This window comes from Somniosus microcephalus, chromosome 7, assembly GCF_052327205.1.
Source record: "Somniosus microcephalus isolate GS21.2 chromosome 7, FLI_Smic_1.0, whole genome shotgun sequence".
Classification (NCBI taxonomy): Eukaryota; Metazoa; Chordata; class Chondrichthyes; order Squaliformes; family Somniosidae; genus Somniosus; species Somniosus microcephalus.
The window spans coordinates 57,392,106-57,419,429 of record NC_140993.1 but is presented as its reverse complement, the minus strand read 5'-3'; the positions used below and the strand labels follow the sequence as shown (position 1 = coordinate 57,419,429).

General features: G+C 45.2%; 1 protein-coding gene across 1 annotated transcript in view; it reads left to right on the top strand.

The window, feature by feature from the left end:
- Positions 1-27,324, top strand: part of LOC147114648 (1-phosphatidylinositol 4,5-bisphosphate phosphodiesterase gamma-1-like) — a 326,116-nt gene that overhangs the window by 162,704 nt on the left and 136,088 nt on the right. The window contains exons 3-5 of the mRNA XM_085992491.1: positions 8,415-8,508; positions 8,881-8,928; positions 22,811-22,895. Coding sequence (XP_085848617.1) covers positions 8,415-8,508; positions 8,881-8,928; positions 22,811-22,895 — 227 coding nt within the window. The remainder of the gene's footprint in view (positions 1-8,414; positions 8,509-8,880; positions 8,929-22,810; positions 22,896-27,324) is intronic.

Sequence of the window (27,324 nt, the reverse complement as noted above, 5' to 3'; positions counted from 1 at the left end):
GCGATCATAATATGATAGAATTCTTCATTAAGATGGAGAGTGAAGTATTTGACTCAGAGACTAGGGTCCTGAATTTAAATAAAGGAAACTACAATGGTATGAGGCGCGAGTTGGGTAGGATGGATTGGGGAACATTACTTAAAGGGTTGACGGTGGATAGGCAATGGCAAACATTTAAAGATCGCATGGATGAACTACAGAATTTGTTCATCCCTGTTTGGCATAAAAATAAAATAAAGAAGGTGACTCAACCGTGGCTAACAAGGGAAATTAGGGATAGCATAAGATCCAAGGAGAGGACATATAAATTGTCCAGAAAAAGCAGCAAACCTGAGGATTGGGAGCAGTTTAGGATTCAGCAAATGACACAAAGGGATTAATTAAGAGGGGGAAAATAGAGTATGAGAGTAAGCTTGCAGGGAACATAAAAACTGACTGTAAAAGCTTTTATAGATATGTGAAGAGAAAAAGATTGGTGAAGTCAAGCGTAGGTCCCTTGCAGTCAGAATCAGGGGAATTTATAATGGGGAACAAAGAAATGGCAGTCCAATTAAATACATACTTTGGTTCTGTCTTCACAAAGGAGGACACAAATAACCTCCCAGAGATGTCGGGGAACATAGGGTCTAAGGAGAGGGAGGAACTGAAAGAAATCAGTATTTGTAGGGAAATGGTGTTAGGGAAATTGATGGGATTGAAGGCCGATAAATCCCCAGGGCCTGATAATCTACATCCTAGGGTACTTAAGGAAGTGGCCCTAGAAATAGTAGATGCATTGCTGGTCATCTTCCAAAATTCTATAGACTCTGAAACAGTTCCCATGGATTGGAGGGTAGCTAATGTAACCCCACTATACAAAAAAGGTAGTAGAGAGAAAATGGGGAATTATAGACCGGTAAGTCTGACATCGGTAGTGGGGAAAATGCTAGAGTCCATTATAAAAGATGTAATAGCAGAGCACGTGGAAAACAGTGACAGGATCGGACAAAGTCAACATGGATTTACAAAAGGTAAATCGTGCTTGACTAATCTACTGGAATTTTTGAGGATGTAACTGACAGCATAGATAAGGGAGAACGAGTGGATGTGGTGTATTTGGACTTTCAGAAGGCTTTCGATAAGGTCACGCATAAGAGATTAGCGTGTAAAGTTAAAGCACATGGGATTGGGGGTAAGCTACTGACTTGGATAGAGAACTGGTTGGCAGACAGGAAGCAAAGAGTTGGAATAAACGGGTCTTTTTCCGAGTGGCAGGCAGTGACTAGTGGGGTACTGCAGGGATCGGTGATAGGACCCCAGCTATTCACAATATATATTAATGATCTAGATGAGGGAACTAGATGTAATATCTCTAAGTTTGCAGATGACACAAAGCTGGGTGGGCGTGTGTGCTGTGAGGAGGATGCCGAGAAACTCCAGTATGATTTGGACAGGTTGGGTGAATGGGCAGATGCGTGGCAGATGCAGTATAATGTGGATAAATGCGAGGTTATCCATTTTGGTGGCAAAAACAGGAAGGCAGATTATCATCTGAATGGCAATAGATTGGGAGAAGGGGAAGTGCAACGAAATCTGGGTGTCCTTGTGCACCAGTCGCTGAAGATAAGCATGCAGGTGCAGCAAGCGGTTAAGAAGGCAAATGGTATGTTGGCTTTCATAGTGAGAGGATTCGAGGACAGGAGCAAGGAGGTCTTGCTGCAGTTGTACAGGGCCTTGGTGAGACCACACCTTGAGTATTGTGTGCAGTTTTGATCACCTTATCTGAGGAAGGATGTTCTTGCCATGAACATAAGAACATAAGAACATAAGAAATAGGAGCAGGAGTAGGCCAATCGGCCTCTCAAGCCTGCTCCGCCATTCAATAAGATCATGGCTGATCTGATCCTAACCGCCAATCTACTATCACAGAACCATCTCCTGAATCTAACAGAATTAGACACACGAAATAGGAGCAGGATCAGGCTACACGGCCCCTGGGCCCGCTCCGCTACCCACAGGGCCATGTCCGATCCGAACCTAGACTCATGTCCAAATTGCTGCACCGCTCCCCGTAACCCTTAATTCCCTTTACTTCTAGGAAACTGTCTATTTCTGTTTTAAATTTATGTAATGATGTAGCTTCTACAGCTTTTTGGGGCAGCACATTCCATGGACCTACCATCCTCTGAGTGAAGTAGTTCCTCCTCATCTCAGTTTTGAAAGAGCAGCCCCTTATTCTAAGACTATGCCCCCTAGTTCTAGTTTCACCCATCATCAGGAACATCCTCCCCGCATCCACCCGATCCAACCCCTTCACAATCTTATATGTTTCAATAAGATCGCCTCTCATTCTTCTGAACTCCAATGAGTAGAGTCCCAATCTACTCAACCTCTCCTCATATGTCCATCCCCTCATCCCCGGGATTAACCGAGTGAACCTTCTTTGTACTGACTCGAGAGCAAGTATGTCTTTTCTTAAGTATGGACACCAAAATTGTATGCAGTATTCCAGGTGCGGTCTCACCAATACCTTGTACAACTGAAGCAATACCTCCCTATTTTTATATTCTATCCCCCTAGCAATGAAAGCCAACATTCCATTGGCCTTCTTAGTCACTTGCTGCACCTGCATACTAACCTTTTGAGTTTCGTGCACCAGGACCCCCAGATCCCTTTGTACTTCAGTACTTTCCAGTTTCTTGCCATTAAGATAATAACTTGCTCTGCGATTTTTCCTGCCAAAGTGCATAACCTCACACTTTCCAGTATTGTATTCCATCTGCCAAATCTCTGCCCACTTACTTAGCCTGTCTATGTCCCCTTGCAGGTTTTTTATGTCCTCCTCACTCACTACTTTCCCTCCCATCTTAGTATCATCTGCAAACTTTGATATGTTACACTCGGTCCCCTCCTCCAAATTGTTAATATAGGTTGTAAAGAGTTGGGGACCCAGCACTGACCCCTGCGGAACACCACTAGTTACTGATTGCCAGTCTGAAAATGAACCATTTATCCCAACTCTCTGCCTTCTGTTAGATAGCCAATCCTCTATCCATGCCAGAATATTACCCCCAATCCCGTGATTTTTTTATCTTAAGCAATAATCTTTTGTGTGGCACCTTGTCAAATGCCTTTTGGAAGTCTAAATACACTACGTCCACTGGTTCCCCTTTATCCACCCTATATGTTACTTCCTCAAAGAACTCCAGCAAATTTGTCAAACATGACTTCCCCTTCATAAAACCATGCTGACTTTGTCCAATTAAATTATGATTATCCAAATGTCCTGTTACTGCCTCCTTAATAATGGACTCCAAAATTTTACCTACCACAGATGTTAGGCTAACCGGCCTATAGTTTCCAGCCTTCTGTCTACTGCCCTTTTTAAATAAGGGTGTTACATTAGCAGTTTTCCAGTCTGCCGGGACCTTTGCTGAGTCCAGGGAGTTTTGGAAAATTATTTCCAATGCATCCACAATCCCTACCGCCACTTCCCTCAAGACCCTAAGATGTAAGCCATCAGGTCCAGGTGATTTATCCGCCTTGAGTCCCATTATTTTACCGAGTACCACTTCCTTAGTGATTTTGATCGTGTTTAGCTCCTCCCCCCCTATAGCCCCCTGTTTGTCCAGTGTTGGGATATTCTTAGTGTTTTCTACTGTAAAGACTGATGCAAAATATTCATTCAGTGTTTTTGCCATCTCCATATTTCCCACCATGGGGCAGCTCTCCCAATTTTGGCACACGTCCCCAGATGTTGGTGAGGAGGACTTTGCAGGGTTGACTGGGGTGGGTGTGCTGTTTCCGTGCCCGTAGCCGAGGTTGATGCCGGGTGGTCCGTCCGGTTTCATTCTTATTATTTTGTTTCGGAGCGGTTTGTTACAACTGAGTGGCTTGCTAGGCCATTTCAGAAGGCAGTTAAGAGTCAACCACATTGCTGTGGGTCTGGAGTCACATATAGGCCAGGCCGGGTATGGGCAGCAGATTTCCTTCCCTAAAGGACATTAGTGAACCAGATGGGTTTTTACAACAATCCGATAGTTTCATGGTTACCATTACTGATCCTAGCTTTTTATTGCAGATTTATTTAATTAACTGAATTTAAATTCCTCAGCCTCCATGGTGGGATTTGAACTCACGTCTCTGGATCATTAGTCCAGACCTCTGGATTACTAGCCCAGTGACATTCCCACTACGCTACCGTTCCCCCTTTTCTACTGCATTTGCCTGCATAAGAAAAGTGACTGTACGTGAAGATATTTCTGAGACTTTATTAGGTTCGCTGTATGAATGCAAGTATAGAATGATGCAGCACAGAAGAAGGTCATTCAGCTCATCGTGCCTGTGCCGGCTCTTTGGTAGAGCTATCCAATTAATCTCACTCCCCTGCTCTTTCCCCATAGCCCTGTCAATTTTTTCCCTTCAATTATTTATCCAATTCTCTTTTGAATGCTACTATTGAGTCTGCTTCCACCACCCTTTCCGGCAGTGCATTCCAGATCACAACAATTCGCTGTGTAAAAAAAAAAGTGTCCTCATGTCGCTTCTGGTTCTTCCGCCAATCCTCTGGTTACCGACCATTCTGCCACCAGAAACAGTTTCTCCTTATTTACTCTATCAAAACCATTCATGATTTTGAATATCTCCATCATATCTCCTTTTAACCTTCTCTGTTCTTATGGAGAACAACCCCAACTTCTCCAGTCTCTCCACATAACTGAAGTCCCTCATTCCCTGGTACCATTCCAGTAAATCTCTTCTGCACCCTCTCTAAGGTCTTGACATCCTTCCTAAAGTGTGGTGCCCAAATTGAATACAATACTCCTGCTGAGGCCTAACCAGTGTTTTAAATAAGTTTAGCATAACTTCCTTGCTTTTGTACTCTATTGCTCTATTAATAAAGTCAAGGATCCCGTATGACTTTTTTAACAGCCTTCTCAACTTGTCCTGCCACCTTCAAAGATTTGTGTACAAACACCCCCAGGTCTCTCTGTTCCTGCACCCCCTTTAAAATTGTACTATTTAGTTTATATTGCCTCTCCTCATTCTTCATACAAAAATATATCACTTCACACTTCTCTGCATTAAATTTCACCTGCTATGTGTCTGCCCATTTCTCCACTCTGTGTCCTCCTGAAGTCTGTTACTATCCTTCTCATTGTTTACTACATTTCCGAGTTTTGTGTCATCTGCAAACTTTGAAATAAAGTCCAGATCTTTAATATTTATCAAAAAGAGCAGTGGTCCGAATAATGACTCCTGGGGAACACCACTGTACACCTCCCTCCAGTCTGAAAAACAACCGTTCACCACTACACTCTGCTTTCTGTTCCATAGCTAATTTTGTATCCATGCTGCCACTGTCCCTTTAATCCCATGGGCTTTAATTTTGCATATCAAGTCTATTACGTGGTACTTAGTTAAACGCCTTTTGAAAGTCCATATACACAACATAGACGTGGTCAATAAGAATTTCACTATTAGGACTTCACTAGTTTAATTTTAGTGAATTGATGTGAAGAGTGTCTGTGCTAGTAAATGCAATACTCTTCCACTTTTCAGCCATCTTCAGCACTGAACTGTCTTAGATCCTCTTCTGAAGAAAGGTTTGTCCTCAATATGTTAACTTACCTGTGATGAAAGCAGAGCCCAGTCTTGCTTTACACTGTAAAAACTTGCACCAAGTCCCGTTCACCCATCATCCCTGTGCTCGCTGACCTTCATTGGCTCCTGGCCCACCAATGCTTCGATATTAAAAATTCTCATTGTCTTATTTGAATCCCTCCGAGGCCTCACCCCTCCCTATATCAGTTACTTCCTCCACTCCTACCACCATCCGGGAATTCTGTGTTCCTTCAACACTGGCCTCTTGTGTATTCCCCACTTCCTTCGCCCACCATTGGTGGCTGTGCCTTCAACTGTCTAGACTCTAAACTCGAGAATTTCCTCCCCAGACATCTCCACTTCTCTATCCTCCTTTAAGATGCTCCTTAAAACCGACCTCTTTGAGCAAGTTTTTGGTCACCTGTCCTAATGTCTCTTTCTTTGGCTGGTTGTCAACTTTTGTCTGATTACACTCCTTTGAAGTGCCTTGGGACATTTTATTATGTTAAAAGTGTTACATAAATGCAAGTTGTTGTATTATATCTCTTTATATTAAATTTTCCAATCAGTGTGAATTTATAATGAAACTGTGTTAGTCACCTTCTTAAAATTCTTTTGTCTTTGTGTGGGGGAAGTGAGAAAATACACAAATCTGTCTCGAGATAGCTTTGGGCTTCAGGTCAGAACCAGCCAGCTGGTTCTCCACAGTGCCTTTGCCTACAAGAATTTGAATTAAGTTTTAAAAAATCTAGAAATAAAGATCTGGGCCTAGAAATTCACTATGGCCCCGCCAGCTGGCTAGCGCCCAAAGGTTAGCGCTGGGCGCGGAGCCAGTTGCGACCGTCAGATATTCAGTTTTTGCGCCCCAAGTCGGAACCGGGCGCTATTCCAGGGTGTGCCCGCCCCCGCTTGGGGCGCTGAAACTGAATTTCAGCGCTCTAGGCGCCGCTGCGCCACCCGCTGCGGAGCGGCAGGCTGCAGTGCTGCAGGCCTCCTCCTTCTCTTAAGGGGGAGGTGCCTGCCACGGGGAGATCGCCGCTGGATTGTGCCGGCAAATGAGCCCGGCACCACAGAGACGTGCCGGGTTCGCGGAAAGCAGCCAGCAATGCCGCGGGGGGGGGGGGGGGTGGAGGAGGCCGGGGAAGGAGGTGCAGGCAGGCGGCCGCCGAAAAAGCGGCCGGCCGCTCCTCCACCTTAAAGCACCCCACTAAGGCTACAGTACGGCCCCGTTTTCTGGTCGCAGTTTGCGGCCGCTGCGGAAGAGGCGGCTGCAACTAAATATGGGGATCGGGCCGGTATCGGGGCGGAACCGGGGCACTGCGCACACCGATGACGTCATCGGTGCCGGCGCAGCGCTAATGGCTACCGCCGCCATTACCGCTGCGCTGAATATCAGCGCAAACTCCTGTATTGGCGCAGAAGCCCTCTTTAGGCGGTAACTGGCCGCAAAGCTGCCGGCGCCTTAATGAATTTCTAGGCCAAGGTGTCAGTAAAAGTGTCCATGAAGCTGTCGGAGTGTTGTAAAAATCCAACTGGTTCCTTTAGGGAAGGAAAACTGCTGTCCTTACCCGGTCTGGCCTACATGTGACTCCAGTCCCACACCCACCTTGTTGACTCTTAACTGCCCTTTGAAGGGGCTTGGCAAGCTACTCAGTTGTATCAAACGACTAGGGCAGCTAAAGATGGGTAATAAATGTTGGCTTGCCAGGGACACCCACATTCCAAATATATAATAAAGTACTGGGGGTGAAATTGGGTGCCTTTGCGCCTCCTGTTAGTGCCCCTGGGGGGCGCTAACAAGGCGCAAATGGCTTTGTGACCGGGCGCGGCCCTGACATCGACTCCCGCCATATTCGGTGGGAGTTTTGCAGCGGCACTACGGCGTTGTGACCCGATCTCCTTCGCCCGGAGATCATGACGTCATCGCTGTGCGCATTGCCCCGGTAGCACCCCGGACCCGAAATTGACTTCCGCCCCCTGCAGCAGCACCGGTTGAAAACACCGACAGCTGCAGGAGGCATACATCGGGCGGCCGGCCGCTTCAGGTGCGATGATTAAAGGCGAGGTGGCTGAGGTAAGTAAAAAAAAACTTTTCTTGTTCCCGTTTTTTTTGTGGGTTCCTGCCCGCGATCGATCAGCCTGGCACTCTGCTTGAGTGCTGGGCTGATTGCGTGGGATCGCAGCTGCCTTGGTGGTCCAGGTAGGTACTCTTTAAATTGCAGAGCCTGCAGCGGTGGCCCTTCCCTTTAAGGGCGGGAAGGAGCCTTCGAATTCGGCAGCGCTGCGCGATCCAGTGTGCAGCGCTGCTGAAGTCTCTGCCCCGCCTGCTGCCGATTGTGCTCCAAGAAGGAAGTGGAACACTTGATTTAGTGTTCCTCTTCCTTCCTGGAGCGCAAAACCGAATTTTTTAAAGTTTAGATACATTAGCTCCTGGCGCTAATTTTCTCAACTTTTAAAAGTTAGTGCCCCAGATGGGGCTATAATGAATTTCTTCCCCACTATGTAATACACTAAATTGACAATTTCCGATACAAGATGGCTGCTATAGGAAATGGAGAAATATACTACTGGTACAGTAGGCATTCTTCTCAGGCAGGGGCTGGGACACATAATTGCGATGGAGTAGAGGGAGCTTCCCTTTGCATTTAACCTATTTTATGTGTGACTGGGAATACTAGCTGCTGACATTTGGTGCCTGAAGTGGAAAGTGTTCCATTCACCTGCCCTAAAATTTTGCCTTTAATGAGCACAAATCACAAAAATGAGTTTATATTAAAAAAAAAATCTTAGCAATAATTCTTTATAACGGAAATGATTTTCTTTTTCTTCAGCATTCAGTGAGGATGATGTCAATGTATGGATAACCGGTTTGAACTGGCTGCTGCAGGACACTCAGAAGTCCCCCACACCCCTCCAGTTAGAAAGGTAATACATGATCCTTCTGTTTGTACCAATTGAAGACTAGGTTCTATTGGGAGCCATGTTGGAGCGTGCCCGCTTTTGCAATTGCTGCCAGTTTCTGACCGACAGTTTTAACCGACAATAGAGCAATCGCTTCTTTAATGATGAATGTTGGAAGTTTGAGCACTTAATGTAAAAAAAGTGGCCACTGATACAGAGGAACTTAACCTGAACATATTAATCACCAGAGGAAGTTACAGCCCCAAGATGTGTTTTGATGGAAGTAGACTCTTGCACAGTCAAGGTAGCAGTCGGCTAACTGAGCCCAGCGACCACACTGCTGTATCACTTATTCCTTTGAGAGTGACTAACTTTATCTCCGCTCTCTGCTTACAGGTGGCTCAGGAAACAGTTTAACCTGATGGACAGGAGCAAAGAAAACAGGTGAGTTGCAGTAATCCTCGACATTTGACACTTGACCCTTTCCTACTGAGGTGCCATAGACTTTCAGGTTTCCTTCCTTTTTCTTCTGTCTTTCTCACTCTCTTTTACTTCCACCATCTCTGGATTATTTTGGCTTTAGTTTTCAAAGGAGTGCTGTATGTTTTGCAACTTCCCCCGCCCTCCTTCCTCTCCTAAAGGCACCGACTCCAGCTGGGATATGATTCCACAGAAGCCAGTCGGCCCTCTGTAATCCTTCCCATTTGAGCCTAGAAAGCTTGTTTTTATGATGTAGAGGGGCTTGAAGTGGTTTTTGAGGAGGGGGAACATAAGAAACAAAAATAATAGCAGGAGTAGGCCATACAGCCCCTCGAGCCTGCTCCACCATTCAATAAGATCATGGCTGATCTTCGACCTCAACTCCACTTTCCTGCCTGATCTCCATATCCCTTGATTCCCCTAGAGTCCAAAAATCTATCTATCTCAGCCTTGAATATACTCAAAGACTCAGCATGCACAGCCCTCTGGGGTAGATAATTCCAAAGATTCACAACCCTCTTAGTGAAGACATTTCTCCTCATCTCAGTCCTAAATGGCCGACCCCTTATACTGAGACTATGCCCCCTAGTTCTAGAATATCCAGCCAGGGGAAATAGCCTCTCAGCATCTACCTTGTCAAGCTCTGTAAACATCACATCTGAGTTCAATCCTTCTGTGCCCTTTCCAACCAAATTGACCAGATAGGAATCAGTAATTTGTAAAAAAAAATCAATTTGGCTCCACCTCCCTCTACATCTGTTGGAGTGATTGGGAAAACGGTGATGCTGGCTTCTATTTCACTCTCCTAGCTTCTGTGGCAGCACGGTGGCATAGTGGTTAGCACTGTTGCCTCACAGCGCCAGGGACCCGGGTTCAAATCCAGCCTCGGGTGACTGTCTGTGTGGAGTTTGCACATTCTCCCCGTGTTTGCGTGGGTTTCCTCCGGGTGCTCTGGTTTCCTCCCACAGTCCAAAGATGTGCGGGTTAGGTTGATTGGCCATGATAAAAAAATTGACCCTTAGTGTTAGGGGGGATTAAATACGTGGGGTTACGGGGTTACGGGGATAGGGCTTGGGTGGGATGGCTGTCGGTGTAGGGACCGGGTGCTAGGGTTTGGATGATCAGCCATGATCTCGTTGAATGGCAGAGCAGGCCCGAATGGCCTACTCCTGCTCCTATCTTCTATGTTTCTATGTGACACATGCTACAGGTGTGTGGGAGTATGTAGCTATGGCCTACAGATCAGCTGAGGGTGATCTATCATCATCTGACATCCACGCACGCGCACTTTTCAGTGTGGCTCACCGGATAGTGATCAGGAGCGGGCACCCTGTCTTACCAGATGTCAAAATCAATATAGAGCCATCCTTAGGGCGCTAATGGGAGGCGCAAAGCAACTGAATTTTTCCCCCGTTGTCACACAAGTAAGGGAAATTTTAGTAGTATTATTAGTACTGAAAACTTGCTGGTAAAATTGACCCCATTTTACCTCTCCTGCTGATATAGTGGGTAGATGAATCGTGTGTTATGACACTGACCATGCAGACTGAGAGGTCCCAAGTTCAATAGCCGTATGCTAAGTTAGCTGATCTCAGACAAGGTAGCAGTCGGGTGTGCTACAATTGGCCTCAGCACCCCTGTGTCAAAGAAGAGGAGTCAGCCAGGGTGCAAAGCAACTCGCACCCGGGCGTGGTGCTGCCAATGCCTCCCGCAAAATTCAGCTCGTGCCCCGGTCACGATCTTTGGTAATGTCCCCTGACTTACCGCCGGATGCTATGTCCGACGGGGTCAGGGGGGCCTACCTGCAGCTGGGGTGGCGCTATATAAAGATGAGGTGCCGGGCGGCCATTTTTGTTGCTGGCCACCTGCCAGCACCTGCCTCCGCTGCCGCCCCCGGCCTCCTTACCCGCCCCCCTCCCCCGCAGAGTGCCGGCTTCGCTCCATGTGCCCGGCACTTGCTTTGAGTGCCGGGCTCTTTTGCCGGCACTCCTGATCCCCGGGGACCCAGCTGGGCCCCGGGTCGCGTTGCGCAAGGCCCCTCCCCTTTAAGAAAGGGAGGAATGCCTGCAATACTGCGGCGCGACATTCCCTCGCAGCGCCCCAAGAGGGAGGCAGGGTGCTATCACTTAATTTCGGTCGCGGGGGAGCTAAAAGTAGCACCCCGGCGAAGTTAGCGCCCCAAAGGGGGAGCGACTCAATTTTTCGTCCAAAGCACTTTGCCTCCATTTGGCACCTCATCACAGTCACATAAGGTAACTCAGTGTGTTGTTCAGTCTTTCCAGTTGCAGGAATATTCTTAGTGAAGTGAGTGGTGGTCTCTAATCACTTACTCTGACACACACACCACGGCCAATGTCCTGAATGCTTAGAAAGAAATAGATATCTCCTTTAATATCTTACCAGATGTCAAAATCAATATAGGCTGGAGCCATCCACCTGTAGTAGTGACAGAATAGACTGGAGCATTGGGTGTCAGGTTCAACAGGAGGCTGAGGATGTTGCTAACTCAGCTGACCCACGAAGCACAGACTGCGGTTCATTTCCACTGCCTCCCAGTCTAGGAAGATGCCACAGAATTGGGTATCTGGTTACCAGCATCAATCTTTGGAAGGGCCTTAATGGAGCTCTCAGCAGCAGCAAAGCCAGTCCCTTGTGGCCAGAGTAGAAAATCTATCAGACCCCTGCGACCTCTACTTCAAAAGGTTGCATCCTCACTTGTTAACCTCCTTTCAGGGAATCTCTTCTCAGCCTTAAGACAGACCATTGGCTTTTATGAAGTCGGCTGTTATCAGTGAGCTTTTTACCATCAGCAGGGACTTCAAAGCTGCCCTGTGCTCAAATGGTCACTTTGAAACAAATGGAATACCCTCTAGTTACTTGTTCTCATTAGACAAGGTGAATCACGATTTACATTGAATCACTACTTCTTGACTTGTTCAGCTCCTCTCTTTCTCAACTTGGGTAGTGTCCGTTTGCTATGAACCTTGTCCTTTCACGATTTTTTCTCCATAAACAGACTGCAGTATCTTTCAAGTGCTCCCACCTTTCTCACTGAAACTACTGTTATCATTCCTTGACCATTGCCCCTCCCATGTATAATAGCTTCGCTGCATCATAACACCTCACCCCCCTCGGAAAAAAATCTAACAGTAATCAACAATCCCTCCCCCATCCTCAAGAAAAATGCTGGATTTTCTGAGTTAAAAAGTTAAGGAAAGTGCTGAAATGTAAAATGAATAAAATTAATTCTGCTTCCCGTCTGTTGGTTTAGCATCATGGGATACCAAGAGGAATTTCGCTCCTCCCCATTTAACCATTAGTTTCTGTAAGGGAAGTGTATAATACAAAGGGGATCTGCAGCTATTTCTTCATCATGGAAATAAATGAAGTATCTATATATCCGTATATGTGTCTATCACACATACATCACACTGCTGGCACCCTGCTGCACACATCAAGCTCAGGATGTCACGCTGCATACGTTACACCCCAGGTGTCACGCTCCAGCCATCATGCTCCAGACTTTACACTTTGCTACAGAAAAAAACACCAATCTTAACAAACTCAGGCCCTATCTGCCCTCTCAGGTGGACGTAAGAAAACCCAAGGCACTATTCGAAGAAGACCAGGGAGTTCTCTCTGGTGTTCTGGCCAGCATTTGTTCCTCAACCAACACCTAAGAACAGATTGATTGATTGATTTTCTTTCTTGCTCTCTTTCTTGCTCTCTTTCTTGCTTTCTTTCTTTCTTTCTTTCTTTCTTTCTTTCTTTCTTGCTTTCTTCCTTCCTTCCTTATGAGCATTTCAGCATCCATGGGGTTAATCTTCCATCTCCTGCCTACCAAGCTTAGTATAGATTTCCAAAGGACAATATTCCGGTATTTGGCATCACTATCTGCTGCTGGCAGTATTCAAACATGACATGTGACAGGAAGTGATATCCCTGAAATAGGAAATGATGCAGGTTGCAGAAGCTGATTGAGTGTTCAGTCAGAAAGGCCCCTCTTAATGTTTTTATGTACTTTAATCAGAAATGATGAAAGGAAGAAAGAAGTAAGAACTTCCATTTATGTAATGCCTTATCATATCCTCAGGACTTCCCAAAGATCTTCACAACCAATGAATTGCAATTTGAAGCGCAGTCACTGTTGTTATGTAGGATAATGTGAAAACCATCTTGTGCAGAGCAAGGTCCCATAAACAGTAAATGAGATGAACAACCACTTAAGCTGTTATTGGTTGAGGGAAGAACATGGTCAGAACACCCAGCTCTTCCAGAATAGTAGCATGGGATCTTTTTACATCTATTTTAATTACTGAACCAAGCAAAAGGGCCTCGGATTAACAGCTCATCCCAAAGAAAACTCCAACAATTCAACATTCCCTCAGCACTGCATCAAAGGGTCAGTCTGGATTATATGCTCATAGCTTGGATTGGGGATTGAACCTACAGTGACAATGTGAGATACTCTGCCTTACAGAATTCCTCTGCTTTACAGGAAAATGTATCTGTATAAAGGTATAAGCAGGAAGACAGGCCTTCTATGCAGTGAATGAGAAAGACAGACACTCACACACTGGTGTAGGTATAAAAGAGAGAGATACTGAGGCAGACTGAGATGGAAGGAGTAACCGGGAGATAAAAAGTACAAGGCAGACAAGATTATGTAAGAATGCCACATGTGTGATTGTGACCTCACACCACTTCACCTCAGGTTCACAATACAAAGGGCCTCATTTCCCATAATGCAGAACAACAACAGGAAAAGCCCTCCTAAGTGCAGGTGCTGATATGCACTTTGGGGAATGTTTGTTGTGCACATATCACTGGTAAGCCACACACAGGGAGAGGTTTTATTCTTAAAGTTTGGCTTAATACAAAAGGTAGCCATAATAGGAAAGAAGTCCCTTATATACCTTCATACCCCAAACCTGCATCTTAAAATATCCACAGACTTACTGGGTGGCAAACATTAAAGGAGGCGGAGACAAGCTAATTTTTAATGACAAGATTCATTGATGTAGATTTCTGTCTTTAATAACTGGGCATAAAGAATTGCCTGGGCACAGTCCAGAGAGGAAAATTGGGCAGGGAGGATCACGCGCCCATAATAAACTAAACCCAGTTTTCCCCTCTTCGCTGCTTTATGTCCTGTCACTAACGATGTCACATTTATTTCAATACTGAAACACAAAGATGTGTGCGCAGTGCGAAATTGAGAGAGCAGAGACTTGTGACAATAGGTCAGTGTGCTTGAGTGGAGCTGTCTGGTGAGAAGGAAACAATGCCAAAGGTGAGAAGCTGAAAGACTGCGGGTGTCACAGATAGGGAAACCAAGTGACAAGGCTAGAGAAACCATAAACATATACAGGGAAAATGGGGAGAGAGAAAGGCAGAGATTCCTCCCATTTCAAAGAAATAATTTGAATTTATATAGAACCTTTCACATTCTCAGGATGTCCCAAATTTTTAATATATTCCTCATGTTGACACATCCGGAGAGAAAGAAAGTAAGAAAGACTTGCATTTACATAGCGCCTTTCACAACCTCATTTTCCCACTGCTTCTTTTGCCAATTATTTTAAATCTGTTTCCTCTGGTTACCGACCCAATTGCCAGAGGAAACAGTTTCTCCCTACTTGCTCTATCAAAACCTCTCCAATAACTTTGAATACCTCTATTAAGTCTCCCCTTAACCTTCTCTGTTCTAGGGAGAACAATCCCAGCTTCTCCTATCTCCCACATAACTATAGTCCCTCATCCCTGGTATCATCCTGGTAAAGCTCCTCTGTACCCTCTCCAAGGCCGTGACATCCTTCCTAAAGTGTGGTGCTCAGAATTGTACACAATACTCTAGCTGAGGCCTAACCAGAGATTTTTAAAGGTTTAGCATGACTTCCTTGTTTTTGTATTCAATGCCCCATATAACAAAAAAAGCAATGGTCCTAATACCGACCCCTGGGGGACCCCACTGCATACTTCCCTCCAGTCAGAAAAACATCCGTTCACCACTACTCTCTGCCTCCTATCCCTTAGCCAATGACATACCCAAGTTACCACCATCCCTTTGTGCTTCTATTTTCCAAATAAGTCTGTTATGAGGTACTTTATCAAATGCCTTTTAAAAGTCCATATATACAACATCTACTGCACTATCTTCATCAACCCTGTTCAAATAATGCCATGGGATCTTTTCACGTCCACCCGAGAGGGCAGACGGGTCCTCGGTTTAACATCTCATCCAAAAGACAACACCTCTAACAGTGCAGCACTCTCAGTACTGCACTGAAGTGTCAGCCTAGATTATGTGCTCAAGTTGCTGGTGAGAATGCTACCACTTAGCCACAGTTACCCACAGAGAGATGGGGACAGGTTGAGAGAGAGAGACAGATAGAAAGAGTAGCGAATGAAATAGACAGAGAGGAAGAAAGAGATAGAAAGATAACAATGGGGATAGAGCGATTGTCCCAGTGTTCCATTAATAGCCCAAAAGCAGGTTGGGATGATTTCAAGACTTCTTTTTCTCCATTCCCCCACCTCTGAATTTTTCTTTCTCTCTTCTCAGCTCTCCTGACTGTGAGATTGTAAATGTATTAGGCACGTAGGGCTATTCCAGCATGCAGACTGGCAGTGAAATCTCCCTATTAAAACTATTGAACTTATGGGGGTAATTTTGTGCAGTAGTGTAAATTGGGTGATAGTGAGTCGGCAGCCATTGACTTTAATGGAAATAAAAATGGGGAGCGATGTAAAACGGGCTGCTGATTCACTATCACCCATTTTACATTATCGCACTAAGTCAAAATTACCTCCATATCTTCAATATTCCTATAAAGCACAGTAGCTGTCAAGATCAGAGAACCATTAAGAGTGAAACTTAGAATTAAAAGGAGTGAGATTGATCACAAACCTTTTAAATGTGTTATACTAAAGAGTGAGATACATCAAAGTAGGCTACACATTTGAACCGAAATGAGTGAGAGAGCAGATATGTAATAACCCACACATCGCAATACCTTATCTTCCCTTGTTTTCCAGTGAGAGAAAGCAGGAGATATGTTGGGAATTACCAGCACAATGCAAGCATGTAGGAGATCAGGGCAAAAGGGTAGGGGATTGAAATCACCCACGTTAGACACCTGCTAAATGTGAGAGAGTTGTTTGCATTCATTATTGTAAAAACTGTGGCAAATTTGAATTCCTGTCACCGTCTTTGCTCCAGATTGTGGTTTGTATGCAGGGATATCTCCCTTGTAGGAGAGGAATTCTGACAGATACTGCCCCTTTAAGGTCAGCCATCTGTCATCTGTCAGATTTATGGAAACCCTGTCAGACACGGCTGCTCAGCTCCCTGGGTCTGTGTTCCGGTGCAATATGCAAGGCCTGCAGACTGAGAACAGAATCATCGCTGCTGCGCTCTGCTGTGCAACTCTGGTCACTGCAGCAAATGCATGATGACTATGTTCTGGGGGGAAAAAAGCAATGATCAGAAACAGTCTCTGGCCTGGAATTTCCTGGAAGCTTGTGCCGAAACATTGTCGTAATTACTGTGCCATGACGATTTTAAGCTCAAACTGTCGAGGAAATTCAAGTGTCAGCGACTTATGCCAGCTTTTATCTTGCACCTGAATTTTCACGATCTCTCCCGCTGATTCTGCAAAGCCTTTACCAAAACCTTCTGCTGCTCATTAACATAGCTCAACCCTCATACAAAAGTGCAGCTCATGCAAATTTCCTGCATTTACACTAGTTTTTGGCAGGTGTGGATTTAAGCATAAAAAAATTTAGGGGCAGCAGGGACCAATGTCTCTATGTTCAAAAACGAATTTAGCTTAATACAGCATCAATATATACCCCTACTTACCAAATAAAACAGCCATGGTGGGCAAAAGAGGTGAGAGATAACATAGATAACATAACATTGGGTCGACTAGGCCTGTATTCTCTAGAGTTTAAAAAATGAGAGGGGATCTCATTGAAACGTATAAAATTCTGACAGGGCTAGACAGACTGGATGCAGGGAGGATGTTTCCTCTGACTGGGGGTCTGGAATGAGGGGTCACAGTCTCAGGATATGGGGTAGGACATTTAGGACTGAGATGAGGAAAAATTTCTTCACTCAGAGGGTGGTGAACCTGTGGAATTCTCTACCACAGAAGGCTGTGGAGGCCAAGTCACTGAATATATTTAAGAAGTAGATAGATAGATTTCTAGACACAAAAGGCAGCAAGGGGTATGGGGAGAGAGCGGGAATATGGTATTGAGATAGAGGATCAGCCATGATCATATTGAATGGCGGAGCAGGCTCGAAGGGCCGAATGGCCTATTCCTGCTCCTATTTTTCTATGTTTCTATAAAACTAAAGGAACAAACATATAAATGTGTAAATAATAGTGTAAATCCAGGGGACTGGGAGAGAAACAATGAACAGTAAAGGAAGACAAAAAAGATAATAAGAGCTGCAAAATGGGAATACGAAAAGAAACTTTTGAGGGATATCAAGATTAACACAAAAAGGTTTTACAATTATATTACCCTGTAGTAGAAAAAGGGTAGCCCTTTAAAAACAGATGGAGGTAATATTGCAAATGAAAATAAGGAAATGGCAGACATGTTGAATAATTACTTTGTATCAGTCTTCACAATAGAAGAAGAGGATAACATACCTGGCTTTCCAGGGAAATGAATGATGTATCAAGGACTGGAACTCACTAAAGTTAATGTAAGCAAGAAAACGGTCTTAGAAAAAATAATGGCACTAAAGACTGACAAATCCCCAGGACTTGGTGGTTTCCACCGCAGTTTTAAAAGTAGTAGGTGAAGAAATTGCAGATGCTTTAGCCATAAACGTCCAAAGCTCTCTCGATTCAGGAATTGTCCTTTAAATTGGAAAATTGCTCCATTATTTAAGAAACGTGAGAGAGAGAAACCAGGAAATTATAGACCTGTTAGTCTAACATTTGTTGTTGGGAAATTATTGGAATCTATAATTAAGGACAGTAGGACTGAGCATTTAGATAAATTTGAGCTGATTAGAGAGAGTCAACATAAATTTGTAAAGGGTAGATCATGTCTAATGAACTTAGTTGAATTTTTTGAGGAAGTAACTAAAGTAGTAGACAGGGAAATGTCTACGGATGTATTTTATACTGAGTTCCAGACGGCATTCGATAAGGTTCCACATAAGAGACTGTTAGCTAAAATTAAAGCTCATGGAATTAAAGGCAAATTATTGACCTGGTTAGGTGATTGGTTAGGCGGTAGATGACAGAGAGTAGGGATAATGGGTATTTACTCGAATTTGAAGGAAGTGACTAGTGGTGTCCTACAAGGATCTGTGCTGGGGCCTCAACTATTCACTATATTTAATAATGATTTAGATAACACAATAGAAGGCCATATATCTAAGTTTGCCAATGACACAAAGATGGGCAAAACTGTGGCAGATGGATTTCAATGCAGGTAAGTGTGAGGCCATCCATTTTGGACCAAAAAAGGATAGATCCGAGTATTTTTTAAATGGTGAAAAGTTAGGAGCAGTGGCGCTCCAAGGGGTCCATGTACACAGATCACGAAAATGATCTTAATGAGACTTCACTGTACTTTTTATGACTTTGAATGCATTTTTATGGTATCAGAAAGTATTGCATAAAAAACTGAAAAGCTTCCATGATTGCATTCTCTTGAGCATGCGGTGCCCAATGGGTTGCCCAATGGGTTTGATAGTTTCAGACTAATTTTCATAAAGAAGAAAGATGGCGTAAGTGTCTGAATCAGAGACGTGAGCATGTAATTCAGGCTGACACTCCCAATGCAGTGCTGAGGGAGTGCTGCACTGTCGAATGTGCCGTCTTTTGGATGAGATGTTAAACTGAGGCCTGGCGTCTGCTCTCTCTCTCGAGTGGACATAAAAGATCCCACGGCACTATTTCAAAGAAGAGCAGGGGAGTTATCCCCAGTGTCCTTGCCAATATTTATCCCTCAATCAACATCACCAAAACAGATTATCTGGCCTATCACATTGCTGTTTGTGGGACCTAGCTGTGTGCAAATTGGCTGTCGCCCATTTTTCTATATTAGAACAGTGACTACACATCAAAAAAAGTACTGCACTTAATCATAATCATAATCAACTTTATTGTCATTGTTAGTGCACAAGTGCAGTACAACGAAATGTAGGCTTGCAGCTCCCGAGAGTGTACATTTAGATTAAGACATTTAAACATTCAACATTCATTTGGCTTGTAATACATTAACATAAACATAACCATAACAAAGTGCATTGGCAGATGTGCAGGCTTTAGAGTTTATTTGTGGAGTTCAGTAGGATGACAGCCCTGGGAAAGAAGCTGTTCCTAAATCTGGTCATTCGGGTGCGAATGCATCTGTAGCGTCTCCTAGACGGCAGGAGGGCGAACAGACTGTGGCTGGGGTGGGTAGGGTCTTTGATGATGGTCCGTGACCTCCGTAAACAGCGTTTCTGGTATATGTGCTCTATGGTCGGTAGCCGGGTGCCGGTAATGCGTTGGGCAGTTTTGACTACCCGCTGCAGGGCTTTCCGGTCATGGGAGCTACAGCTGCCATACCACACTGTGATACAGTTCATCAGGATGCTCTCTATTGTGCAGCGGTAAAAGTTAGAGAGGATCAGGGGTGACAGGTTACATCCCTTCAGCCTCCTTAGGAAATATAGGCGCTGCTGGGCCTTCTTCACCAGAGAGGAGGTATTGAGGGACCAGGAGAGGTCTTCCGTGATGTGGACTCCGAGGAACTTAAAGCTGTCCACCCTTTCCACCACAGCCCCATGGATGTGGATGGGGGTGTGACTTCCGCCTGTCCTGAGGCGTGAAAGGTGCTATACAAATCCAAGCCTTTCTTTCTTCCTCCTTAGGCTGGAGACAATGGCTCAGGCCTTGCTCTGTCACACTTCAGCCGGTGCAACGAGATCATTGGAATTTTGGTTACTCAAACATTCAGGAGGAGAAATTGGGTATCGCCCCATTAACTTTTATGGGAGCGCAAAAGTATCGCTGGGCGCTACCCAATTCTAACGGACGCAGACTTCCGGTTTAGTGCTCCAGGAAGGAAGTGGAGCACTAAATCAAGCACTACCACTTCCCTTGGAGTGCTAAACCAGGCATGAGGGGCGGTAGCGGCAGAGCGCTGCACAATGTCCAGTACAGCGCTGCTGGGATCAGAGGCTCTTTACCTCCCTTAAAGGGAAGGGCCTTTACTGCAGGCTCTGCCAGAAAACGAATCCCCTGATCGCCGACGGCCATTTCTGCAGGCTCTGCCAGAAACATAGAAACATAGAAGATAGGAGCAGGAGTAGGCCATTCGGCCCCTCGAGCCTGCTCCGCCATTTAATGAGATCATGGCTGATCATCCAAATTCAGTACCCTGTCCCTGCTTTCTCCCCATATCCCTTGATCCCTTTAGCCTTAAGAAATATATCCAACTCCTTCTTGAATATATTTAATGAATTGGCCTCAACTGCCTTCTGTGGTAGAGAATTCCACAGGTTCACCACTCTCTGGGTGAAGAAATTCCTCCTCATCTCTGTCCTAAATGGCTTACCCCTTATCCTTAGACTGTGACCCCTGGTTCTGGACTCCCCGGCCATCGGGAACATCCTTCCTGCATCTAGTCTGTCTAGTCCTGTTATAATTTTATAAGTTTCAATGAGATCCCCTCTCACTCTTCTAAACTCTAGCGAATATAAGCCTAATCGACCCAATCTCTCCTCTTACGTCATTCCTGCCATCCCAGGTATCCCCTGATCGCCGATGGCCATTGCTGCTGGCTCTGCCAGAAAACGAATCCCCTGATCGCTGACGGCACCTCCGATCGGTGCCGATTAGCCCCAAGCACTGTGTCAGAGTGCAGGGCTGATCAATCGGAGTACCTGAAAAACAGAAAAAAATGCAGAGTCTTGATGAAACATTTTTCGCCTACCTCACCAGCAATCCCTTTAACTACCGCTCCCCAAGCGGCCATCCGCGGTGACAACGCCTCCTGCAGCTGCCGGTGATGATGCCCTGCAATGCTGCATTGGGCAGAAGCCAAGTTCGCATCTGGGGTGGTACCGGGGCGCTGCGCTCCGGATGACGTCACAAGATGGACACAGGAGTTTTTGGCGTTAGGGGTTACTGCTGCAGCTAACCTGCAGGGAAAGTTCGTGGGCGTCGGTACTCTTGCCGCACCCGGTCGCAAAGCCGGTAGCACCCAGTTATCATGGAATCTCTTACATGCAGTTAAGGGGGCAACACCCAATTTCTCCTCCTGAATGTTTGAGTAAGCAAAATTCCAATGATCTCGTTGCACCGGCTGAAGTGTGACAGAGCAAGGCCTGAGCCATTGTCTCCAGCCTAAGGAAAAAGAAAGAAAGGCTTGGATTTGTATAGCACCTTTCACGCCTCAGCACATACTGTACATACACTAGAATGACAGGGATATCCAGATGATGTGGTTGGCACTCATTCATTCCTATCTTTGCCTTTCACTTATTCCTGTCTCTGCCTTTCCACCATTGCAACCTTAAGCCATTCATTCATTCCTACCCTCTGCCTTTCACTCACTCCTACCCTTTTCCTTTCACTCATTCCTAACTCTGCCATTCCCCATTGCACTCTCAAGCCATTCACTCCTTCCTGCCCTCTGGCTTTCACTCATTCCTTCTTACTCTGTTTCACTCATTTCAGAGAATCATCCAGAGAATCACCTGCAATGGCCTCTCTTCCTGCTCCCGCACCATTATATCTGGTGTCCTCCAAGGATCTATCCTTGGCCCCTTCGTATTTCTTATCTACATGCTGCCCCTCGGTGACATCATCCAAAAACACAGCATCAGTTTCCACATGTACGCTGACGACACCAAGCTCTACCTCACCACCACCTCTCTCGACACCGCCACTATCTCTAAGTTGTCTGAATGCTTGTCCGACATCCACTACTGGATATTGGGAAGACTGAAGCCATTGTCTTCGGACCTCGCCGCAAACTCCATTCCCTAGCCACCAACTTCATCCCTATCCCTGGCGATATTCATCCCTGGTCATATTTGACCCCGAAATGAGCTTCTGGCCACATATCTGCGCCATCACTAAGACCACCTATTTCCATCTCCATAACATTGCCTAACTCCGTCCTTGCCTTAGCTCATCTGCTGCTGAAACCCTCACACATGCCTTTGTTACCTCTAGACTTGACTATTCCAACGCACTCCTGGCCGGCCTCCCATCTTCCACCATCCGTAAACTTGAGGTCAACGAAAACTCTGCTGATCGTGTCCTAACTCGCACCAAGCCCCGTTCACCCATCAGCACTGTGCTCGCTGACCTTTATTGGCTCCCGGTTGAGCAACACCTCGATTTTAAAATTCTCATCCTTGTTTTTAAATCCCTCCATGGCCTCGCCCCTCCCTATCTCTATAAACTCCTCCAGCCCTGCAACCCTCTGGGGTATCAGCGCTCCTCCAATTGTGGCCTCTTGCGCATCCCCGATTTTCATCGCTCCACCATTGGCAGCCGTGCCTTCATCTATCGAGGCCCTAAGCTCTGAAATTCCCTCCCTAAACCTCTCCGCCTCTCTACCTCTCTTTCCTCCTTTAAGACGCTCCTTAAAACTTACCAATTCATCTCCTAATATCTCCTTTTGTGGCTCGGTGTCAAATTTTGTTTGATAACGCTCCTCTCGTTCACTCATTTATTCCTTCTTTTTTCTTCATGTTCCTTCCCTCTCTCTTCACTCAGTCCTACCTCTGACTTTCACTCATTCCTCCCTTCTTGCATGCTATGATTATGCTGTATGGTTATTGAACTGTATATGTCATGTTAATATTTTCCAGCATCACTGTGAAGGATCTAAAGGCCATGCTTCCTCAAGTCAACTACAGAGTCCCAAATATGAGGTTCCTGCGGGACAAGCTGTTGGTAAGTAGAAATGCTTTACTCACAACTCTTGTGTTTCTTGCACATTTTTGTAGATCAGGAAAAAGTGTCTGACTTCAGGTAGCCCTTTAAATATACTTTGTTTTTTCTGAAAGATTTTGCTGAGGGGTCACAGTACTGGGATTCGAACACTTTCATTATCCCATCAAGCACTCCCTAGCTGAGATGCCCCAATGACTCGTCAGGTTAGTGCTGCACCTGGTGTGATACTGAACCATACAGAATAGGAAGTTCCCAAGCAAAATCTGCACAGCTCCATTTGCCTTAACTACAGTGTCAGGAAAGTGCCCCCCACTTAGCAAATGTGATACTTCCATTACTACAGCAACCACCCTTGTGGCCCCCTAAGAATTACAGAATTTTACAGCAGAGGAGACCATTCGGCGCATCGTTCCTGTGCTGGCCCTTTGAAAGAGCTATTTAATTAGTTTCACTCCCCTGCTCTTTCCACATTGCCCTCCAATTTTCTCCTTTTCAACAATATAGCTAATGATATATATATCTAATGATATATACTTGCCTAAAATTAATGTCTATTTATGCTCAGTTATGAACAGTTGTGTGCTATTGGTCTGCTTACCTAGAGCTGGGCTATGAATGGACAAACTAGTGCTTCAAACCCTTAATGCGCATTCAGAGACAGGTCTTCAAGATGGAAGATGAGAGCTCTGGCCTGTTTAATGAGGGCTATCTTCCCAGAGTACTGACTGCTTCACAATAAAAGCGTGTAATTGAATTCAATAAGCCATGATCTTATTGAATGGCGGAGCAGGCTCGAGGGGCCGATTGGCCTACTCCTGCTCCTATTTCTTATGTTCTTATGTTCTTAATGTGGAGATATCAATGAGACTTTATACCACGGTTCATTCTACCTGCTTAGAGGGTTGTAAAAGCTCCCATATCACTGTTCAAAGAATAGAAGGCAGTTCTCCTTGGCTAACATTGCTTCCTCAACCAACCTCACCAAAAACAGATGAATTGATCATTCATTCATTTGTTTACATTTTGTGGGACATTGCCGTGTGCAAATTGGTTGATGGTTTTACCTACAAAACAACAGTGAACACACTTCAAATGTAATTCTTTGCCTGTAAAGTGCTTTGGGTTGTCCTGAGGACGTGATAAGCTGCTAATATAAACACAAGTTCTTTCATTCGTTCTTTACACAATCCTATCACTATATCAGTTTGTCATATGATAATGATCACTAAGATAATATACATTACTGCGGTTCCCTCATGACTAGAAAAGCCATATAAATCTCCCTCTATTTAACATTCTATTATAATCTCTGATAACAGTCATTGTTTCGGGTTTCCTTGTTATTAATGAAAACACAGAACATGCTGTCTGTACCAAGCCTCCTTGCTGCTACATTCTCTTCTTATGGGTCCTAATAACAAGGGGATCCACTTTACAGTTTTGAACATGCAGGAAATAAAAGTCGGGCAAGGAATGACCATGACCGCTGACTCATCATTGAAACTTTAACAGCACAGTAATGTGAGTTCTAAACCTCCCCAGTGCGGTATTAGGGGAATCAGATTCCATCATATTGCCCAGGTGGTGGCTCTAGTTTTTGAGATATGTTCTTTGTGTCATTGGCTTAATGTAACTCGAGAAGAAAGGTTACAGTAGCAGGCACTGATTCTAATAGAGTTGACTTTGCAATCCCTCCCATCCTCCAGTAGAATTTTTAACTCATTCTACACTTGCAAACAGTACAGCGGTCCAATAGCTTAGTTTGTTGGCACACCAGTTCATTGGGGTACCAAGGCATTGCAGATGGCAATGATTTTTTTAAAATTCGTTCCTATGATGTGGGCATCACTGACAAGGCCAGTATTTATTGCCCATCCCTAATTGCCCTTGAGAAGGTGGTGGTGAGCCGCCTTCTTGAACCGCTGCAGTCCATATGGTGATGGTACTCCCACCGCTGCAGTCCATATGGTGATGGTACTCCCACAGTGCTGTTAGGGAGGGGGTTCCAGGATTTTGCCCCAGCAACAATGATGGAACGGTGATATATTTCCAAGTCAGGATGGTGTGTAACTTGAAGGGGAACTTGGAGGTTGTGATGTTCTCATGCACCTGCTGCCTTTGTCCTTCTATGTGGTAGAGGTCGTGGGTTTGGGAGGTGCTGTCAAAGAAGCCTTGGTGAGTTGCTGCAGTGCATCTTGTAGATGGTACACACTGCAGCCACGGTGCACTGGTGGTGGAGGAAGTGAATGTTTAAGGTGGTGGATGGGGTGCCAATCAAGCGGGTGTCGAGCATCTTGAGTGTTGTTGGAGCTGCACTCATCCAGGCAAGTGGAGAGTATGCCATCACACTCCTGACTTGTGCCTTGTAGATAGTGGACTGGCTTTGGTGAATCAGGAGGTGAGGCACCCACTGCAGAATACCCAGCTTCTGACCTGCACTTGTAGCTACAGTATATATGTGGCTGGTCCAGTTAAGTTTCTGGTCAATGGTGACCCCCAGGATGTTGGTGGTTGGGGATTCAGCAATGGTAATGCCGTTGAATGTCAAGTGGCAGTGGTTAGACTCTTGCTTGTTGGAGATAGTCATTGCCTAGCACTTGTGTGGTGCAAATGTTACCTGCCACTTATCAGCCCAAGCCTGAATGTTGTCCAGGTTTTGCTGCATGTGGGCATGGACTGCTTCATTATTTGAGGAATTGTGAATGGTGCTGAACACTGTGCAGTGCTCAGCAAACATCCCAATTTCTGACCTTATGATGGAGGTAACGTCATTGATGAAGCAGCTGAAGATGGTTGGGCCTAGGACACTGCCCTGAGGAACTCCTGCAGCGATGTCCTGGGGCTGAGATGATTGACCTCCAACCACCACAACCATAAACTACCCACATCAGGGGATAACTCATATGCACCAGTTAGGAGGAAGATAAAAGGGTGAAGACCCATATGCTGGGTTTACATGATGTGCATTTCTGGAGGTGGCAGGGGGCAAAAGGGAATTGGTGGAAGGTCCCACTTGAAAGTCACCCTTTAATGTAACAGGCGATCCAGGGTTGTGAGGCACTGAGCAGCACAGGTAAGTAGTTATTAAGGGCCAGAAAAAGCTTTAGAAGAGATTTTCCCAACAGAGTAGTAAAACTATGGAATATATTCAGCGAACACGTTGTTAATGCTGTGCTAATACTGAGATTATACTGTGCTAATTCTGAGTTACTGTTGTGCTAATATTGTGCTAAGACTATTAATATCTTGTTGAATCTTTATTAATACTGTCTTAATACTGTGTTAGTTATATATTAATGCTGCACCAACATTAATAATACTACATGCTGTACTAAAACTATGCTAACACTATGCTAATACTGTGTCAATACTGTGCTAGTGCTGAGTTAATACTATGTGACTACTGTGCTAAAACTCTGTTAATGTTGGATTAATACTTTGTTGATACTGTGCTGGAAGTGTGTTAATGCTGGTTAGTACTTTTTTAATGTTATTTTGATATTGCGTTAATGCTCTGATAAAGTGGCTACAAAAGCAGGTCAGAGGCTGGATATTCTGCGACGTGTGACTCACCTCCTGAATCCCCAAAGCCTTTCCACCATCTACAAAGCACAAGTCAGGAGTGTGATGGAATACTCTCCACTTGCCTGGAGTGATCTCCGACAACAAGAAGCTTGACATCATCCAGTACAAAGCAGTCTGCTTGATTGGCAACCCATCCACTACCTTAAATATTCACTCCTTCCACCAAGGGCGCACATTGTCTGCAGTGTGTACCATCTACAAGGTGCACTGCAGCAACTCTCCAAGGCTTCTTCGACAGCCCAAATCTGCGACCTCTACCACCTAGAAGGACAAGGGCAGCGGGTGCATGAGAACACAACCACCAACCACCTCCAAGTTCCCCTCCAAGTCACACACCATCCTGACTTAGAAATATATTGCTGCTCGTTCATCGTCGCTGGGTCAAAATCCTGGAACTCCCTCCCTAACAGCACTGTGTGAGTACCTTCACCACACGGACTGCAGCGGTTCAAGAAGGCAGCTCACCACCACCGTCTCAAGGGCAATTAGGGATGGACAATAAATGCTGACCTTGCCTGCGACGCCCACATCCCATGAATGAATAACATAAAAGTACTAATCAATGTTCCCTTTAAGCTGTGCGGCAGCGTAGCTGTCTGGAGCTCCCATGCAGCCGGCTCAACGGCTTTTAAATAGAAAAAACCACACATGCGCGGGAATTTGAATGGGCTGCGCAGCCCATTAAAGGGGCCGCTCACCCCCCAAAAAATTATAGGATACATTGGTACCAATACTGTGGTAATGATGTGCTACAATTGTATCAATAGTGTGTTAATACTGTGTTAATACTGTTCTAATGATGTACTGAAACGAACTTAATACTGTGTTGATGCTGTTGCCAAAA